Source organism: Neomonachus schauinslandi, chromosome 16 (genome assembly GCF_002201575.2).
Source record: "Neomonachus schauinslandi chromosome 16, ASM220157v2, whole genome shotgun sequence".
Classification (NCBI taxonomy): domain Eukaryota; kingdom Metazoa; phylum Chordata; class Mammalia; order Carnivora; family Phocidae; genus Neomonachus; species Neomonachus schauinslandi.
In genome coordinates this window covers 3,292,622-3,314,576 of record NC_058418.1, presented here as the reverse complement: position 1 = coordinate 3,314,576, position 21,955 = coordinate 3,292,622, and the positions used below count along the sequence as shown (strand labels likewise).

Below are 21,955 nucleotides of genomic sequence, written 5' to 3'. Positions count from 1 at the left end.
ATATCAGATAAAGGGCTAGTATCCAAAATCTATAAAGAATTCATCAAACTCAACACCCAAAGAACAAAGAATCCAATCAAGAAATGGGCAGAAGACATGAACAGACATTTTTCCAAAGAAGACATCCAAATGGCCAACAGACACATGAAAAAGTGCTCAATATCGCTCGGCATCAGGGAAATCCAAATCAAAACCTCAATGAGATACCACCTCACACCAGTCAGAATGGCTAAAATTAACAAGTCAGGAAACGACAGATGTTGGTGGGGATGTGCAGAAGGGGGAAGCCTCCTACACTGTTGGTGGGAATGCAAGCTGGTGCAGCCACTCTGGAAAACAGTATGGAGGTTCCTCAAAAAGTTGAAAATAGAGCTACCATATGATCCAGCAATTGCACTACTGGGTATTTACCTCAAAGATACAAAAGTAGGGACCCGAAAGGGTACATGCACCCCGATGTTTATAGCAGCAATGTCCACAATAGCCAAACTGTGGAAGGAGCCAAGATGTCCATTGACAGATGAATGGATAAAGAAGATGTGGTATATATATACAATGGAATATTATGCAGCCATCAAAAGGAATGAGATCTTGCCATTTACAACGACGTGGATGGAACTGGAGGGTATTATGTTGAGCGAAATAAGTCAAACAGAGAAAGACATGTATCATATGATCTCACTGATATGAGGAATTCTTAATCGCAGGAAACAAACTGAGGGTTGCTGGAGTGGGGGGTGGTGTGGGAGGGATGGGGTGACTGGGTGATAGACACTGGGGAGGGTATGTGCTCTGGTAAGCGCTGTGAATTGTGCAAGACTGTTGAATCTCAGATCTGTACCTCTGAAACAATGCAATATATATTAAGAAAAAAGAAGAAGAAGGTAGCAGGAGGGGAAGAATGAAGGGTGGGGAATCGGAGGGGTAGACGAACCATGAGAGACGATGGACTCTGAAAAACAAACTGAGGGTTCTAGAGGGGAGGGGGGTGGGAGGATGGGTTAGCCTGGTGGTGGGTATTGAGGAGGGCACATTCTGCATGGAGCACTGGGTGTTATGCACAGACAATGAATCATGGAACACTACATCTAAAACTAATGATGTAATGCATGGGGATTAACATAAGAATAAAAAAATAAAAGAATGAGGTTTTAAAAAGACCTTTTCATCTCCCCTAAAAAATTGCAATTGGGGTTTTTATAGTTCCATCATGTGAAAATGTTGGGGAAGAAAGCTTCATTGAAATAAATATTCTCCTAAATCCAAAGGGAACAGTTCTGTGTTATTTAAGCTGTCAACCTGGATCACTAACTACAGGTCATTGTTTTTGGAACATCTCCGTGTCAGTGTTCTTAGTCCTTAGAGAAGCACGATAGGGCTACTTTAAGTTTGGTAGAAAAATTAAGTAAGGATATGGATCACTCACTTTTGTCAGTGTCTGGGAATCAGTGCTAAATAGTGATTTTGCATTTTTTTAAGAAAATTCTAGAGCAGTTTTCTCAACTTTTCTGTGAGTTATCAGCAATAGGATGTGGATAACTTAGGGAAAGCTGTGTTTTCCAATGTAGTGGATTACACACACACACACACACACACAAGCACTCATATGTGGAATATAAGGAATAGCACAGAGGATCATAGGGACAGGGAGGGAAAACTGAATGGGAAGAAATCAGAGAGGGATACAAACCATGAGAGACTCTTGACTCCGGGAAATAAACAGGGTTGCAGAAAGGGAGGTGAGTGGGTGGATGGGGTAACTGGGTGATGGGCATTAAGGAGGGCACGTGATGTGATGAGCAATGAGTGTTATATGCAACTAATGAATCAATGAACATTTTTAAAAAGTTTAAAAATAATGATTTGGTCAGATTTGTACCTCATAAATAACAGGATAGATTAGAATGGGGGTTGGCAAACTATGGCCCATGGGCCAAAGCTGGCCTGTTGCCTATTTTTATAAATAAAGTTTTATTGGAACATAGCCACACCCATTCATTTAAATATTGTCTGTGGCTGTTAGCACACTACAACAGCAAAATGGAATCATTGTGACAGTGACCATATGGCTTACAAACCTAAAATATTAGCTATCTGGCTCTTTACAGAAAAAGTTTACTGACTTCTGGGTTAAAATATCCTAAAACTGGAGCACCTGGTTGGCTCAGTTGGTTAAGCGTCTGCCTCTGGCTCAGGTCATGATCTCAGGGTCCTGGGATCAAGCCCCGCATCGGGCTCTCTGCTCAGCAGGAAGCCTGCTTCTCCCTCTCATTCTCCCTCTGTGCTCTCTCTCTCTCAAATAAATCTTTAAAAAAAAATTTTAAAAAGAATATCCTAAAACTGATTAAGGAAGCCACAGACCACACTGATCATGTAGACTCATCAAGCGTCTATTAAATTTGACCAAGAAATACCTGAGCTAGGGCAGAAAAAAAAAAAATGAAAGAAACCAACATAGCCATCGATGAAGTAGTGATATTTTTTCCTAGACCAGTATGCCTAGTGTAAAGATAACTATAAACTAGGTCTTGGGCGCATTAATAAGTACAGCTTCAAACAAAGTTCTTTGCCTTTTATTATGCTTGTGTCCTTGTGAAATAACACACATTTTGACGTAAAGTTGGTATGTGACTTGTGCAGAATTTCCCGTAAACCAGAGAGGAAGAGCCAGTGCTAAATTCTATATTTTGATCCAGTAATTCACATGTGACCCTCTAGTTCATGGTGTGTCTTAGAGATATCAGATCACCCCCTTCAAGACAAATAATCACTAAAGACGGTCTCAGGGTGTTCGAGACAGGAAATCACAACGTGGGGACAGGCTTGCTCTGGCATCACTGCATTCGATGGTCAGATTTGGATTGTGATCTTTCACGTCCTTCAACAGCTTCTGGATTTCCATGCTAGATTCATCTATCTCCAACCTGAGTGTCTTTAAGGGGCTGTTATTCTGTTTTAAAGCCTCAAAGAGCACCGTTATTCCACTCTGCCCCAAGATATTCTGGCCCAGGTCCAGAGTTTCCAGCCGCTGAGTGCTGATGAGAACAGATGCAAGACCCTGACAACAGGAAGAAGTGATGGAGCAGCCACAGAGCCTGTGGGGAAAGAGCACAGAAACCCAGTCAGTTCTTTCTTGGAACCTACTGTGTTACCAGGCACACTCTTGGCTTCCTGCGGAACTAGTAGTAAAAATTTTTTTTAAATAATAGTTTTCTTCATGAAGCTTATTTTAGTGACTCCCATCAAAACATTGAACACCGTGGACGATGGTACTGGAACAGGATTAGGGTAAATTGGCCAGAGAAGGATTAGGTAGCTTTATGGTGGTTGGTGAATTCTTCATTGGGAAAGTGATAGGAAAAAGTGAAAGAAAGAGAGTGAGCCATTATGGTAAGTGTGGGATGTAAGCCAGCGTAGCTGAAATGCCCAGCTGGGAAGGAAGTCTTGTAGACTCCTGGAAAAACCTTCAGATTTTCCCCTAGGCAGTGGCCTGGGGAGCTTTTGAGTCTTTTGAAATGGACGTGTCCTGGTCCAGCTTGCAGACTGAAACAAACCTGGAAATCAAGGACCAACTCTGAGACTGCACAACACTCCATGTGAGAGTTGGCAGCCCAAATGAGAGCGTTAGCACTGGGAGTGTAGATGGTCATCTGCTTGGTATCTGGAAGGAGGTGCCTCAAAGTGATGTGAATGTGAGGTGTGATATGAAGGCAGGAAGAAAAAAACAGAAGCCTTCGAGTTGGTGAATAGACAAACACTGTTTCCTCCTAGACCTTACAGTGAATTAATTATATTCAGTAATGTGAAATATATTAGCATCACCTCCATCCTTCATCTCCTTGTCCCAGAGCTTTTCCAGATTAAAAGATGCATTTGCCAGTGGAGGACAGAGGGCGGGACCATTTAGGGTAGATACGCCTCATGCTGGCTTATATAGAGTCCAGTGGGCTGACCCATGCCCCCTCAGCCATGGGCCCTTGAGCACTCCACCACCTGCACATCTATATGCTGCATCTCTAACCATCCTTCTGCTGCCCCAGGCCTGTATGTGAAAACATACAAGTGAAATGATGATGATTACATCATTCCCACCCTGCCTAGGTGGCAGAAGGGTAAACTGGCCTTCGTCCGCCACCTTTTATAAATTATGGAGAAGCAGATGCACATAGGCATTGAAGACACAGGAAATGCATCCCATTCCCTCAGAAATAAAACAATCGATAAAGGGATTAACGAGTTGTAGTATATCCCTACATTGGGATATTGTTCCACCATATAAAGGAATGAGGTATTTATGCTTGCTACAGCGTAGATCAATCTTGAAAATACTATACTCACTGAAAGAAGCCCAACACAAAAAGCCACTTATTATATGTGACTCTCTTTATATGAAATATACAGAATTAGTATGGATAGCAGGATAGGTATAGAATGGAGACAGAAAGCAGAGGGGTCTGGAGGCCCCATATGGGGTGATCAAACAGACTGTAAGTATTCCAAAGCTATCGAGTTGTATACTTTAAAATGGCTAATTTTAGGTGAATTTCACTTCAATAAAAAACTAAACAAAAAATTATAGTTCTACTAATTGTGCCATTTTCCTACCCAATCAATAGAGAACAGAGCACTTCAATAGGATAGTCAGGAGATCCGGAACTATCAAAACTAGTGTGTTGTCCCCCATAACAGCCAAGGTGAGAAGTGAAATATTAGCAGATAGCCCTGCAAACTGCAGGGTCTGAGTGCTCTAGTCAGAAAAAAGGAAACCAAACAGTAAGAACAAAGACCTTGTGGTGGGAAGGAATGGGGTGTGTTCTGGGAACTGAAAAGAAGCTGGTTGAAGATGTGCCCCAAGGTGGGGAGAAAAAGCCGAGATGAAGTTAGAGAGAAAGGGGCTCGGTCATAGGGAACACCCTGAGATTTGGTAACAAATATTGATTCATGTGCTTGCTGCATAAAACTTTATCATGAGATTGACAAGCCCACAATGTAACTCCATAAACGCATGAAGTGCACCACTGTGAGAAGTCGTCCTATAGACAAGTCATGCATACCATGAGGGGAAAATGGAATGTCAGAAGTCACGGCTAATAAATATCAGATGGGATCTGAACCACATTTTGAAGTCAGAGACCCTATTCAATATGTTTGCTATGATGCTGAGTCCTTGAACCCCAACTGAAAAAGATAGACCCCAACCTGTGGACACTGTGGATTTGCTTGTTCAGCATCTTCCAACCTCTAATTCAAGGGAGCTCAAACTTAGAGAATATTGGCATCTTCTGGAATATCTCTAAAGATTTTGATGCCAGGCTCTACTTCTCCTAAATTTAATCAATTTTGTGAGGAGCCTGACCATTAAGAATTTTAAGAGTTCTCCAGGGACAACCAAGACATAAAACAAAAATCGCCATGTGTTCTGGTGTTCTTTCTCATCTCTACAAGACTAGGGAAGCATTTACATGACCCAGATTCAGTTTACATTAGGGTTTTAGTTGTAAAATACGTTGCATCAGTGAGATGCATTTGATGGAGACTTGTGAGGGAGCAGTGACGCACAGCCCACCATCCTGTTGGTGAAGCCACTGCGTTTCCTGGGGGCAGTATCCATCCACGGTCCCCTGGGCACTGAGCTGGGACAGGCCCACTGTGCCCTGCTCACTGGATCCCAGCAGAAGCAGTATGCCCCTGAAGCCCACTCCTCTGGAGGCCGTCCCCACCTGTATCCCACTCCTCCAGGCCCTCTGAATGACTTTGAATACAGGTAACTGGGGGCTTACAATTTCTGCAGGGATTTACCTCCTAAAGCGGAGCAGTAGAGACACTACTGCAGTCTACATTCTAAAATATCTAAAATAGCTCAGATAAAATATCTCCAAAACACCTTAAAAATGAGCAAAAGCACCTACCCTAGACATCTTAGGTTACAATTTGGCTTCTTCAAGGCCTCACAGAGAAACCACGATCCAGTAGCTATGGGATTGAGACCCAGATCCAAGTTTGTTAAGCTCGAATCTTCTTGGAGGAGCTTTGAGATGTACCTGCAGCCGCGTCTGGTTATGTTGCAATGGGATAACCTGCAAAGACAATCCCATTCGTCTGTGACTTACACCCTGTGAGGTGGTTACTTCCAAGAGCACACACCTTCTACTGCGATATATATATGTTCAGGTAGGCCTGTATGTGAAAACATACAAGTGAAATGATGATGATTACATCATTCCCACCCTGCCTAGGTGGCAGAAGGGTAAACTGGCCTTCGTCCGCCACCTTTTATAAATTATGGAGAAGCAGATGCACATCTCCAAAGACACAGATTTTCCTAAAGCAGCAGCGTAGCCTATAGGTCAAAAACTTAGGCTCTGGGGTCAGACAGACCCAAGACTGAATCTGAGGCCCCTATTATGCTCTGGTTGGTTAGGTTCTACTTCTTTCCCTTTAGAGAGAGGTGTTTTATGTTTTATTTCATGTCTTGTATTTAATCGTCTGAGCAGAACAGTGGCACACCAAAAGCTCAACATTCCTGATATCTTAGTGACTGGGTTTCTCATTTAAACTCTGCAGACTCTCCTACAAGCTTAGGCTTCTAGGAGTCCTCCAGCTAGGAGGCCAGACCACACAGGAGGATGGTCACATGGTAACTTTAGGCAGATGGGTCTGCAGTGGACCCTCCCAGCCCTATGCCCCAAGCATGACACAATTGCAACAGAGGCTGTGGATCCTGAAGTGCCACTGCTAAGAGCGATGGAGGAGGACTAGACCAAAAGACACCATGCTTTGTAGTGTGTGAGATCCTAAAGTCATCTGTGAACCTGAGGAGTTTGGGGAGGAGGATGGTATAAAAGTATAAGATTAAGTTTTGTATGTTGTCTAAGTGGAGGCTTGATCCACCGTTGACTCTATGTATTTAAAGCAATGATTGCTGGCAACTCAGTTGATAGAGGGGGCTTCATACCTACCACACAGATGTGACCACATGCAAGCTAAGTGGCTAAGCATTGGTTTTCCAGTTAGTAAATCTGAAATAAAAGTAACTATATCATGAGGTTGTAAAATTTGGTAGAGTCCCTCATACACAGTGAGTGCTTGATGAGGACTGGACATTTTTTTATTGTCTGTTTAGATGCCTAAGCTAACTCTCAAGATAGGATGTCACTATGTAGACAGCCCTGTGAAGTTTTATGTTCTTCGTATGTCTACCTAAACAATATTCATTAGATATTTTCATTTTCTCTGTCCACCACCAAAAGCTGAATACTTGTTTTCTCTTTTTAGTCTTAAATGACTGGTGCATGTCTGGATTAAGGGATATCCTAGATTAATACAGAGTTTTCAGGACCAGCTGGAAGCCATAAAGCTAAGGGGCAGACAGAAGTTTCCCAGTAGAACAAGAGCCTCAGAGAAATCAAAGCCAAGAAAAAATTTCTGAGCAGAAATAAGCCTCATACTCTACACAATCTCTTGAATGTTACCCTAACTATGTATGCTTCTAATGGGAACAGGTACTCCATGCTGGGCTTGTTCCCATATAACAAGGGCAAATGACAGCCCATGGGTCAAATCCAGCCCACCACCTGTTTTTGGTGAATAAAGTTTTATTGTAACACAACCACACTGATTTCCTTACATGTTCGCTCAGCAATGGCACAGTTGAATAATTGCAAAAGAGACCATATAGCCCACAAAGTCTTAAAATATTTACTATTTGGCCCTCTGCAGGAAAAAAAAAATGTATTGAGCTCTACCACAGAACTCAATCCATTCCCAATTATGGGAAGAAAGAGATCATGTGTACTCTAAAAACATACACAAAACATCAGAACTGAGAACCAATTGGTTATCCCATATCCCCAGCATAGGAAGAGGCGAGAAGGTAATCCCTGCCCTGAAAGACGTGCAAATATTAAAATCTGTTTCTGCCTGTCCTTTCCCTAATTTGTACCAGGATCTTGCCAGTTTCATTCAAGTAGAATCATTAAGTGCTCTTCTATCTGTCCTACCTGAATCCAGGTGTGTGCACACACAGACTTACACCAGATTCTGTAGTTGACAGTCAGGGTAACTCAGACCCTCACACAAAAGCTTTACCCCACCATCCCCAAGGTTGTTGTTGGCCAAGCACAGGTGCGTCAACCTCTGGTTGACAATCAAAACAGAGGAGAGCTCCTTGCAACAGGCTTCTGCAAGGTGACAGTTTTCCAACCTGCAAAAAGCACCACACAATTGGCGAGATGGTTAGAACATTTCCAAAGCCCAGCCTCCTCAGCTGACAGCCCGTCTTGTTAATTCTACACCCTCTATATATTGTGCTCATGACCAAAGCCTGAAGGACCATGAATGAGAAAAGGGCCAGCAAAATGCATGAGTCATCCGCCTGGGACCAAAACTGGGAACTGGGTGTCTACATCAGTTGGAGGTCCCAGATGGGTTGCCCTCTACATTCAGTACTACTATTGCGCCTCCCCATGTGGCCCCAGACCTAAAACGGAGATGCTCCATGGGAAGAAAGGCGGTACTTACAACAGCCTCTGCAGGAAGCACTTTGGGTGTCTCAGAGTCATGCACAGCAACTTGGTGCACTCGTCCGGGAGCTCATTGGCTGTGAGATCCAGGCATTTCAGGGACTGGTTGACTTCAAGGGCCGAGGAGAAATCAGCCCACTGCTGAGTGGTGTCAGAACAAGACCCCAGCCTATGGGATAAATGGGGGGAAAGTCATTCTTCTGAGAGGACACAGAGACCACATCAGCTTATTATGTTTCCCTGAAGATTATACCCTTGAATTCGATTTCATCCTACTCCGATACGTGCTCAACCCTGGCCTGAATTGATTTCCTTTGCTTCTTCAATATCCCCGCTGCCATTTGATCAACATCCAACATCATCTAAGAGAAAAAAAATCTGTAATATAGGTATGCATGAAGTTTCACTAACGTGGCTGTTATTTCTCAAACCCTACATTTTATACAATCACTTTCCCTGCCTGAGTCTGTCCTAATCCCACTTAGATTTATTTATTTTTTTTTAAAGATTTTATTTATTTATTTGAGAGAGAGAGAGAATGAGAGAGAGCACATGAGAGGGGGGAGGGTCAGAGGGAGAAGCAGACTCCCCGCCGAGCAGGGAGCCCGATGCGGGACTCGATCCCGGGACTCCAGGATCATGACCTGAGCCGAAGGCAGTCGCTTAACCAACTGAGCCACCCAGGCGCCCTCCCACTTAGATTTAAATATGCAATTCTATAGGGAAAAAATTGATGCCTGATACTCAGAAGCGTCAACCTCATGAATTATTAGGGAATATGCAAATTAAAACAAGGAGATACCATTTGACACCTAGGCAGCCAGGTCCAAAATTTGTTGAGTTTAAGTGCTGCAAGAATAAAAACTGGGAACTCCTTCTGTTGATGAGCATATGAATATAGTACAGCTGTTTTGGAGATCATTGAGGAAATCCATTAATCCCTTATACTGGGCTTTAAAACCCAGCTACTCTTGCACACAAAGATCAGACTACAGGACTCTAGTACACGTCTGTTGTTTGCATCATACTCTTACTATGTTCAAAATCTTTGCAAATTACTTAACCTTTGTAATATCTTTCCCCATCTGTGCTTTGCAGGGAGACAATACCTTCATGTCCAACAATTAGAGAATATAATCCATCCATATTCTGTGCCCAGTAGAATGTATGTCATAGGTAAAATTGGGTGTTCTTAAAATGAGTACATTTCTTCCCTCAGATTAGCCTATATAATAAGGATGTCCTACGTTTACTTAAGTAATTGGAATACAGGGTGGAATGTGAAGGGTCTCAAATCGTGTGAGCATAAATGGGAGATTCTGAGTCAGCTATTTGTCATTTTGGAGCTTCAGTGTATCCACTTAAAACATCCATTACCAAAGCTTCAGAGTAACAGATGTTTTTCTAAGTAAATGAGACACAGCTCAGAAATCATCAATATGGTAAGAGCTGCCCTTTGCGCCTGGCCCCTATGCGAAGCACGTCACATCAATTCTTAAAACCCCGCTTTATGGATGAGGAAGCAGCTCAAAATCCTAGTGGTCATAAATGTTAGAGCAAGGATTTGAGCTCATTTCCAAATCCAAAAAACAATCTGTGCTGTTAGCCAGTAAGGCAGGCTGCCACTCAACTAAATAGAGGGAAGGAAAAAGGGTCCCCTAGAGACAGGTAATGACAATCGGAGCCCTCACTAGGAGGGCTCACTGAGGAATGGCTCAGACCAGACATACCAGGACCCAGGACACTGGATTCTTCTGCAATGTTACTGAGTGGTCATGGTGGATGCTCTGAACCACAACGGGTAGACAACACGGGGTCTAAAATACCAAGTCCCCAAGCTAGAGGGGGATGCAGAATTCTGGGTGTTCCTTTGCCCTCGGGGCTCACTCTTCAATGCACGAGACAAGCTGACTGGAGAAAGAGAATGTGCACGGGCTTTCTGCCTCTGTTTGAGACTATGTCCACTGTTTGGCATGGTGTCCTGACATGTGGCTCTGCCTTCCTTCCAGATCGGCCAGAAGTGCAGGGGGACAGGGGAATGCGGCATCCCCCGATGGAGAAGAGCAAGGATTGTGAGATCTACCTCAGATACCGCAGATTGCATCTCGGGTGCCTCAGAGTCTCACACAGCAGAAGCAGCAGCTTGTCACTGTGGACGCCACCTTCCAGGACCAGGTGTGTCAGAGTCTTCTTACCAACAAGAGCTAGACACAAGTCCCGGTAAGCATCAGCAGGGGAAACATTTTTAATCCTAGGAAAAAATGAAAAGGGATTCCGTCTTGAGTGCTGTGAATGCAGGGAGAGGAGTGGTCTCCAGACAAGGTGGACAATGGGAAGATGGTCAAGAAAACCACTGATGTGAAGGGCAGCTGGAACGAAGAGAAGCAGGGACTGCAAAGGAGGTAGTCTGTGGTGGTGGGATGCTGGAGGGCTTGGTCACCCTTGTGACCTGGTTCATGCTGTTCTTCAGAGGAGCTATCTATCCTCTCCTTGAGTTTTGTGTCCTACCCTGTATCTCCTTCAGCATTCAGCTCCCATCCTCCTCCTCCTCGATGCCTGACTTCTCCTAGCAAGAATAAGCTATTTCTTACTATCACCCCACACGGCCATTTGCATTCCCACAGATCAGTTTCCACTTAGGTTACACTATGTTATCGTTTATGAGTTAGCAAATAAATTAGACTCTTCGAAGGTGTGGACCATGAAGAGTTGGGGGTTTTGTTTGTTTGTTTGTTTTATTTCCCTCTCTGCTAGCATGGATGTGGAATGTCAAACAGGATTAAAATAAATCCTAGGTGGAAAAGAACATAGATTTTCTCTAATCCAACTGTGGGCTCCAAGAAATAATTCAGCATTAAAAAAAAAAATAGTAAGATTTTTTTTCCGGCACCTGGATTGTGCCACCTTCTTTAGAGTAAGAGTCAATCAAGCTCGTGTTATACATTATGAATCTAGCTCATAAGTGATCCTGTGTGCATAGTAGGAATAAGTGGGAAAGCACTTTCTCAGGACCTCTTTTTGAAGCATGCTTAATGGATCCTAATTTGGGATAGACTCCGCACCCACCATTATTGCCCACTACCCTCCTATTTCAGATGTTCATTTTCACTGGAGTTCTAGAGGCTCTTCGCCTGTTTTTAGGTTGTACCTCCAAACCTGGCAATCCATCCCCCTGTTGGGGGGTGGGGAATGGATACTCTCTTCTCCCTAAACCCACACTTCTTTCTAAACCCACAGTTGGTCTTAGAACCCTTGACCCTTCATTGTCAGATAATGAATGTTCCCTGTAGCTTATCCAAAAGAGGCTTCAAAATGAAATTTCCAGCACAGAGAGAACCAGATTAAGGGGGATGCCAGCCTTTCAGAACCCCTGCTTACATGGTCCTAAACTCTTAGCAGAACAAATTACAGGTGCCTTCTAATTCTTGTTTCTCATGTAAGGCCTTGAGCATTACAGAGCAATGTAAACTTTCAAGGCCATACAGAAGAAATTGCTGTCTTTGCTGACACCAACCCATGTCAGATTTCGTTGCTTTGAACACGCAAGTCCCATGGCATTCTGAGATAAGCAAGTCAACTGATGTTTGGCAGAGGTATTTATCCCGAGTAAATAGCACATTTTCGGCGGCTTAATTAAACTTCCTAAGGCATGTTGTTCTGGGGAAGTGGGGGGTAGTTTCAGTAATGTATCCATCTGTAATTTTGAACAGAACTTATGAAGTTTATCACTTGGACATGTGTTGGTTGAACCTTTTAAACCCTAACAGTCACCTGCCCAGGCGGCTCCATCATGATGTGCTTCTGCCCTAACCTACGTTACTCAGACTCCTCTCTGAATCCTGTTCCACACACTGGTTATAAATTCACCATTGCCTCGCCGACACATTCTTATTCATGTATTTAAAACTGTGCTTTCTGGAATATTTCCCCAGTTCCCACCAGGTGCCCTTCTGATATGCATGTACCTATATTTCACACAGGCTGAGTTTCAAATATGCCCATAGCAGATGTATGGAAACACCCAAACGCTTGGCCAAATTTCAGGACAATAACTCAATGCAACATACGATTCTCCCACTAGCCACCATTTCAATTCTTTGTATTCTGAGCACCTGGTTGGTCAGAGCCTGGTCAGGCATTCAAATAGTGATGCCACATTAAAAAACGCCTGGGGATCACCGTTACAGGATTGGCGTCTACTCACACCACTTTCTGGAGATGACAGGTGACATGGGTGATTTGCTCACAAAGAATCCTCACTGAGGAGTGACTTAGGAAGCTTTGGCTCACATCCAAGAAGCACAGATTCTCGTTTGAACTGAACAACGAGCAGAGATCGATCCAGAGATGGAGAAAGACGTGGTCGTGCTGTGACCTAGAAGGAAGGGATGGACCAGAGCACCTATTGAAAAGCTTGTATGGGAGAAGTAACAAGAATTGGTAGACAGTCCCCCAAAGGGAACCACCAACAAAATGAAAAGGCAGCCTGCAGAATGGGAGGAAATATTTGCAAATCATGTACCTGACAAGGGGTTAATATCCAAAACATATAAAGAATTCATACAATTCATTTTAAAAAACTGATTTAAAAATGGGCACAGGGTGTTATACACAACTAATGAATCATTGAACACTACATCAAAAACTAATGATGTATTAGAAGTTGACTAATTGATCGTAATAAAATTTTTTTAATTAAAAAAATGGACAGAGGAACTGAATAGATGGTTTTCCAAAGAAGACATCCAGATGGCCAAGAAAAGATGCTCCACATCACTCATCATCAGGGAAATACAAATCAAAACCATGATGAGCTATCACCTCACACCAGTCAGAATGGCTGTCATCAAAAAGACAGGGAGTAAGTGTTGGGGGGATGTGGGGAAACGGGAATCCTCATGCCCTGTTGGTGGGATTGTAAATTGGCACAGTTATTAGGGAAAACAGTATGGAGTTTCCTCAAAAAAATTAGAATTACAGTATGATCCAGCAATCCCATTTCTGGGTATTTGGAGAAAATGAAATCACACTCTTGATAAAGTATCTATACTCCCACATTCACTGCACCATTATTTACAATACCCAAACACGGAAGCAACCTAAGTGTCCACTGATAGATGAATGGATAAAGAAAATATGGTAGGTGTATCTGACAGAATATTATTCAGCCACAAAAAAGGAAATTTTGCCATTTGTGACAACATGGATGGATCTGAGGAGCATTAGGCTACGTGAAATAAAGTCAGGCAGAAAGACAAATACTGTCTGATCTTCTATGTGGACTCTAAAACAAAACAAAACAAAACAAAACACCAAACAAACAAAAAAAAAACCCCATGAATTCCTAGAACAGATGGGTGGTTGCCAGAGGCAGGGTGTGGATAAAATGGGTCAGAGTGGTCAGTAGGTACAAAGTTTCAGATCGAAGTCCTGGGGATGGTAGTATGGGTACAGTATGGTGGCTCTAGTTTAAGAAAAGCATAAGAATTGTTAAGGAAAATATGTGAGGTGTCCAGAATGTCTAGGGATGCCCTGGACTTGTGCCCCACATGTAAGCTCTAACACTGAACAAAGTAAAGTTCCATCCCTAAGCTGAGCATTGTGCTCCCCACCTTGAATGGCAAGCCGGCAGAAGAAATTCTGGCAAGAAGAAAATTCTGACCCTAAGCCACAGGGAGCAGGACACTCTGCCCTGTTCCTAATGCAGCAGGGGATGAGGCTGAAGACAGGGCACTAACAGAGTGAACAGGGCAGGTCCTTACCGGTCAGCCTGAGCCTCTGATTCCCACGCAGCATCGTTCTCCAGGAACATCCCCTTTTCTACCCGCAGCCACATTTTCTGCAAGTTTTCACAATGCTTGAGGCAGAATGCTGCGCGTACCATGTCCGAGGTATCTTGCAAATGCAGGGACACTTCCGTGACCTGGGCCATGGCCTCCTTCACAAGCAGCTCCTCTTGGGATTCGTAGAGACAGTACAAAATCTCCTTCGTGTCGGTCACCGAGGAGAAGGGTCTGTTCTCGGCGGACCTTATTCTGCATTCCAGTAGCTCCTGCTTGACCTCCGTGGACACCGGGCAGCCAAACGTGGTCCCCAGCTCCCTGGCCCTCTTTTCATTGGCGAGGCCGAATAGGAAGCGCCCCACGGGGGCCAGGTGGGGGTTCTTGAGTCCTTCTTCCTTGGACAGCAGCCTCTGCACACCCCCAATGTTCCAGCCGGGGCTCCCCACGTCTTGGTGGTCCTCGCTGCCCAGAACGTAGAGCGCAGCAGCCAGGAACTGCTGGACGCTCAGGTGGACGAAGCAGTAGCAGCCCTCACAGTCTCTGCCCTTCTGGAGGATGCTCCTGTCCAGGAAAGGGCGCAGGTCAGACTCGTCCATGCCCAGCCTGCGCAGGTCATGTCCATCAAACACCGAGGTCTGCGCCCACGTGCCCTCGGCGGCCAGCAGGCACAGGGCGCGCAGCGCAGCCCCAAGGTGTGGACCCGGGCAGCTGCCCCGCACAGGCGCGAACCGACTGCAGAGAAAGCACAGCAGCAGTGACGTGGTGGTCTGGCAGGTGGGGCGGGGGTCCTCGCCCTCGTCCATCTGCAGCCTCAGGCAGGTGCACACCATCCAGCACACGGCGGGCGCCGCGCCCATGCGGAACAGCGCCGCATTGCTCTTCATCAGGTGGAAAGCGCGCAGCGCCTGAGCCTCCCCTCCAAAGTGTCGCAGGAAATACGCCCTCCTGTCGCGTTCTGAGAGCCCTTCCATCTCCACCAAGAGTGGCCGCTCCACCAGGAACCGCAGCTCCCTCAGGGCCTCGGGCCGCGTGGTGACCAGTAGGGTGGCCGTGGGTAAGAGCTTTCTTGTCAGCAAGCTTCCCAGGAGGACAGGCGCAGGTCTCTGCGACCTCCAGTCGCCACACAGGTCCTGCACCAGCGCCCCCACCCCCGAGGGCACGCGCAGCTCCTCAAAAGCATCAATGACGAACAGGAGTTTCTGCGCCTGGGCGAGGACCTGCGGAAGGGCATCCTGCAGGTCTGGGGCGCTCTCAGCCAGCAGCTCTGCGAAGGAGCACGTCCCCTTGCGGCTGAGCACCTTGCAGCTGAGATAGAAGGCGCGGGGGCAGGTCTGTGCGAGGTTGTCCTGTGTCCAGTCCAGCATGCACTTCTTGGCCAGAGTGGTCTTCCCCAGGCCCGCGGGACCATGCAGCACCACCGTGTGTGACTTTAGCTGTGTGGGTGTTTTGGGATTCAAGAAAGATATGAACCTTTGGCTTCTCTGGGTGACGTTGTAGTGAAACTCATCACCATTTCCTGGCGAAAAGGTCTTCAGGATAGAAGATTCCTCCATTGCGTTTCTATCTTGCTCCTCTTCACCTGTAGTGATACGGGATGGGACAAAGTTGGGGTGCCAGTGATTATACTCACCTTGAAAATACACTTTGTAAAGGACTGGAAACGAGGAATACCAAGAACAGGCAAGTTATCTTGCATGCTACCAAACACCAAACTTCTAAGACAGTACTGAACCACCTGGCTTTTCTAACCAGCAAGTCCCCTTCTGCTTCCCCCAGCTTCCAGTTATCCAGTCTTCTTTGCACTTTTGCACTTTGTAAAATACCCACGGGGGAAAGCTTGACCCACAGGGTTATCTGTACTTTGTAGATCATGTATTATTGTAGATTGAGAGAACTTTAAATATCTTCCGTTTCAAAAAAATATTTCATTCTTATTATGGTAAAAATATGCATAAAACGTTTAACCAGTTTAAAGTGTACGATTCAGTGGCATTGAAAACAACCATCATCTTGTGCCAGAACATTTTCATCACCCACATAGATACCCAGACTCATGAAGCAGTCACTGCCCATTTCCCCCTTACCCAGGCTCTGGCTACCACTAATCTGCCTTCTGTTTCTGTAGATTTATCTACTTGTTAAGTTTCAAGTTTATGTGGAAATGCAAAGATGTAAAATAAAGCCACTTGCAGAGAAACAAGAGTTGGAAGTCACTCCAAGATAAACATGAGGGTTTAGACTGGGAGGAGACATGGTGACACACACTTGCTTCACCCTAGTACTGACCCTGGTAAAGACTTACTATAAACCAGAGCAAATGACAGGAAACTGGTGTAAGGTACACAAAGGACCCATGAGCAGAATGGGGCCAGCTCACTAGAGACTTGCACAGTCAGCATCGTACAGCACAGAGCTGTGGAAAAGAGCAGTCTCCCGTAAATGGTGCTGCATCAGTTGGATATCCACACAAAAAATAAACGTGGATCGCTGCATCACAGCACACACAACTAATCGGAGATTGATTATAATCTTAATTGTGAGAGGCAAGTCAATAAAGCTCGTAAAAAGAAAAATAAAGACTATCTCCATTCTTGGAAATAATCAAGATAATGTAGCAGCCGTAAAGGTAAAAACTGATCACCCAAATTTGATTTTAAATTGGGACCTTAGGGGGCGCCTGGGTGGCTCAGTCAGTTAAGTGTCTGCCTTTGGCTCAAGTCATGATCCCAGGGTCTTAGGATCAAGTCCCGAGTTGGGTTCCCTGCTCAGGGGAGAGCCTGCTTCTCCCTCTCCCTCTGCTGCTCCCTCTGCTTGTGTTCCCTCTCTCTCTTGCTCTCTCTGTCAAATACATAAATAAAAACTTAAAAAAAATTATAATGGTTAATATTAACGTATATAAACAACTAGAGATTTATATGTACATATACACAAATGCACATACAAATGCAAACACATTTTCAAAAATTAAGAGAAATTAGCATAGCTTTTTTACTCAGAAGTGACAGAATCAGAGAGGGAGACAAACCATGAGAGACTCTTGACTCCAGGAAACAAACGGAGGGTTACAGAAGTGGGGGGGTGGGGGATGGGGTAACTGGGTGATGGGCATTAAGGAGGGAACATGATGTGATGAGCACTGGGTGTTATCTGCAACTAATGAATCATTGAACACTGCATCAAAAACTAATGATATACTATATGTTGGCTAATTGAATTTAAATTAAAATAAAATTATATTCTAATGCAAAAAGAAGTGACAGAATTAAGCAAAGGGCAAAATATGATTGCATTAAATGTTCACATTATAAATGTAACCCCTCTAACTGGATAATTTCCTTCACTTGTTTCTGTAATCCCTGTCTTTTTAAAGAGCTATTATGATAATTAACATCTGAGTATTTTCTATCTGCTGTGGACTATTATAGGCTCTTCCATAGATCCCATTTAATCCTTGCAAAGTGTGATCGGGTAAATTCTATTATCTGTGCTTCTCGTGGTGCATCGGAGGCCTAGGGCCGTGGTTCCCCAAGTGTGGCCCTCAGACCAGCCGCATCTTCTGGCAACTTGTGGAAAACAAGCCTCGCATGGAGCCGTGCAAACACAGAGGCTCCTTCCCTGGGTGATATGCCCTTTGATCATGGCAGTAGACACACCCTTGGTGTAGCCATTGTGCAAGAGGTTTGCTCCCCCCCACCCAGAAGGAATGGCTTCAGAAAAGAAGGGGGTCAGCAGCTGGAAATGTGCAGAGTCAGATAAAAGCAGCCCTTGAGAGGCAGCCTTGGAGAAAGGACAGCAAGTGGGTTGGCAAAGGAGCCGAATCCCCATGGGCTCCGTGTTGGGGGTGCAGGCATTTGTTTTAAATAGGGGTCAGCGACACAGGAGGAAGACCAGGCTTTGTAAAAGCAAGGCCCCTTGGGCAAGGAGCTAGCGATAGGCTGCACCCTAAAACTACAAAATTGTTAGGTGCCACACACATAATTAGCAGCAGCTCATCCTTGATGCTCTGTCACCACAAGGACTGGGGGGAAATACCAGTAAATTGCATGAGCGCGTGGCGGTCCTTCAGTCTACATGACCTGTGACACCACGCCTGTCTTTGGGAATCTAGGATGCCATCCCAAATTACAGACGGAAGACCAAGCTCGGCTCACAGGCAGAGTGCCCTGTCCGTGGTGACCATGGCAACCCAAGGAGAGTGCACGTGAGCATGAAGGTGCTCTTTGGGGTGAGGAAAAGGTTCTGACTTTGGTTTGGGGGATGGTTGCACGACTCTGTAAGTCTGTTTAAAAAATTGTTCCCTTAAGGGGCGCCTGGGTGGCTCAGTCGTTGAGCGTCTGCCTTCGGCTCGGGTCATGATCCCAGAGTCCTGGGATCGAGCCCCGCATCGGGCTCCCTGCTCCGCGGGAAGCCTGCTTCTCCCTCTCCCATTCCCTCTGCTTGTATTCCTTCTCTCGCTGTGTCTCTGTCAAATAAATAAATAAAATCTTTAAAAAAAAAAAAAATTGTTCCCTTAAAATGGGCGGATTTTACAGGATGATTACACCTCAGTGGACGCTTTAGAATAATATAAGAAAGAAATTACATCTGGAATCACAATGTGTGCTCCAAATGTGTTTTCTCATACTTAGAGACTTCAGCTGGAGGACCTCAAAAACCCTTCTAAAAGCCTCAGGCCACCCCATTAAGCTTGCAAAGTTCTGTGGTAGAGACTCAACCAAGCGCTGCTGTTTACTTCAATAGGTACAAGGACTGGAATATATCAACGATACTGTGGCGAGCACAGCGTGGTGCATAACTTGTGGATCACTGTGTCGTACATCTGAAACTAATACAATATTGTCTGTCAACTATACTTAAATAAAGGAAAGAAAAAATATCATAAGTAAAACAAAAATTAGAACTGGCACTCACCTCTCTTAGGCTTGGTTTACTTGCAGCCTGAGGGTATTCTACGCAAACAAAATCTCCAATAAGAATTACTCTGCTGGCCCAAGCTCCACGACCGGCCAGCGGGACCCTGGGTGGGGGCAAGTCTTCCTGCCCAGGGTGAAATTGCTCCCGCTATGATTACCAAGGGGTGGTTTTCAATCTTTAAAAAATGAGACCCACATTGAAATTACCTGGAGCCTCTTTCAGGGATCCTAATTGAATTGGTCTGGGGTGGGCTTCCAGGAAGCAAGGGGCTTTACAATCTCCCCAGGCCATTCTAATGTGCACTCTCTGTCCTAGACCATCTGGATCAGGGTTTCCAACTTCCGTACCATCAACATTTTGAGATGGATGATTCTTTGCTGAGGGGACCATCCTGCGCCTCTGCCAGATGTTTACCAGCAGCCTTGGCCACCACTCCCTTGATACCAATTACACCCTCCTGTTTTGACCACCAGAAATGTCTCCAAACATTGCCAAATGTCCCCTGGGGGGTGAAATCACCCCCGTTTGAGAATCGCTGATGTAGCTGCAATTAGCTACCTCCTGCCTTCATACCAAGTATATTAAGATCCATCCATACTCTATGTTAACTAAAATTCATCATAATGGTCAAGTTCATTCATTCTATGGTTGATGGTATTGATTTATGTTGACATTTAAATGTGTATTCATTTGACTTATTTTGTATTAATTCTTATGTGTATTAATTTTGAAGGAGGTACAATTAACGTTTCACTTTTACTGATGTTAAAAACTAATGCTCAGGGGCGCCTGGGTGGCTCAGGTATTTAAGCATCTGCCTTCGGCTCAGGTCATGATCCCAGGGTCCTGGGGTCGAGTCCCGCATCAGGCTCCCTGATCAGTGGGGAGTCTGCTTCTCATTCTTCCTCTACCCCTACCTCTCTCCCCCCATCCCCCACTCATGTTCTCTCTCTCTCTGTCTGTCTCAAATAAATAAAACAAAATCTTATTGCTGATGCTAGAACTTCTAGCACTATACTGAATAGTAGTGGTGAGAGTGGGCATCCCTGCTATGTTCCTGACCTTATAAGGGAAAAGCTCTCAGCTTTTCCCCGTTGAGGACGATATTCACTGTGGGCTTTTCATAGATGGTTTTTATGATATTGAGGAATGTTCCCCCTATCCCTACACTCTGAAGAGTTTTAATCAGGAAAGGATGTTGTATTTTGTCAAATGCTTTTTCTGCATCACTTGAGAGGATCATATGGTTCTTGTCTTTTATTAATGTGTTCTATCACATTGATTGATTTGCAAATGTTGAACCACCCTTGCATCCTAGGAATATATCCCACTTGGTCCTGGTGAATAATCCTCTTTAATGTACTGTTGGATTCTATTGGCTAGGATCTTGTTGAGTATTTTGGCATCCATGTTCATCAGGGATATTGGTCTGTAATTCTCCTTTTTTTTTTTTTTTTTTTTTAAAGATTTTTTTCATTTATTTGAGAGAGAATGAGATAGAGAGAGCATGAGAGGGGGGAGGGTCAGAGGGAGAAGCAGACTCCCTGCCGAGCAGGGAGCCCGATGCGGGACTCGATCCCGGGACTCCAGGATCATGACCTGAGCCGAAGGCAGTCGCTTAACCAACTGAGCCACCCAGGCGCCCCTGTAATTCTCCTTTTTGATGGGGTCTTTGCCTGGGTGTTATACACAACTAATGAATCATTGAACACCACATCAAAAACTAATGATGTACTATACAGGGGCTAACTGAACATAATAAAAATAAATAAATGAATAAAAAATAAAAAATAAAATCTTAAATAAAAAACTAATGCTCAATTACAGGATTGTAACTGGCTGATCCAGGATTCAAATCAAGATAGTATTGCATGACCACCAGTGCCCTGAACTACAACTAAGCACAATAACTAGCTAGCTAACTAACTAACCAAATGCATAAAGTGTATGCTTGTTTATTCACACACACATACACACTTTAGGGTTCAGAAAATCAACTAGAAAGACCAATAGTCCCATATTTATCCTTGAAATATACACCATGAGCTAGTCATTACATTTTTTCACTTAATCATCCTATAATTCTGTGAGGTACATGTGCTTTTAACATCCTCATTTATGAATGAAGAAACTGAGACAGAAATGTTAAGTAACATCCCAAGTCAATGGGCAGCAGGGGAGAAGGATGGGTTTAAGCAGACTTCTGTTGGAGTAAGTGAGTTTTGTGGGTGGCAGACGGTGCCTGCAGAGCTGCTTGAGTTTGTAAAAGAGGAACTATGTGTCCGGAACAGGCCACTGCATGAACTGATAAGAAACCACGATTCAAAAATAATTCAACAGAATGCCCAGTGCCATTAGAACCTGTCTAAGCCAGGCCAGGAGTCTCTCCTGAACAAGGCAGGACTGTCATCCTCAGAGGGAGAAAGAAAACCCACCATTTAAATTGCCTCCACCATCTTCTTTATTATGATGATGATGATGATGTTCTGTTAGTCATCATTACTTTTTGATGTAATGTTCCATGATTCATTGTTTGCATATAACACCCAGTGCTCCATGCAGTACATGCTCTCTTTAATAGCCATCACTGGGCTAATGCATCTCCCACCCCCCTCCCCTCTAAAACCCTCAGTTTGTTTCCCGGAGTCCATAGTCTTTCATGGTTCCTCTCCCTCTCTGATTTTCCCCCCTTAATTTTTCCCCTCCATCTCCTAATGTTCTCCATGCTGTTCCTTA

The 21,955-nt window shown here is 44.5% G+C and overlaps 1 protein-coding gene across 1 annotated transcript; it reads right to left on the bottom strand.

Moving 5' to 3' along the window:
• Positions 1-2,782: 2,782 nt before the first annotated feature.
• NLRP7 (NLR family pyrin domain containing 7) lies at positions 2,783-16,177 on the bottom strand. The gene is given in 9 exon segments (XM_021682312.2): positions 2,783-3,095; positions 5,910-6,077; positions 8,033-8,203; positions 8,521-8,691; positions 10,606-10,773; positions 12,727-12,840; positions 14,285-15,884; positions 16,041-16,059; positions 16,061-16,177. Coding segments are annotated over 9 exon segments (2,841 nt in total).
• Between the last annotated feature and the right edge of the window lie 5,778 nt (positions 16,178-21,955).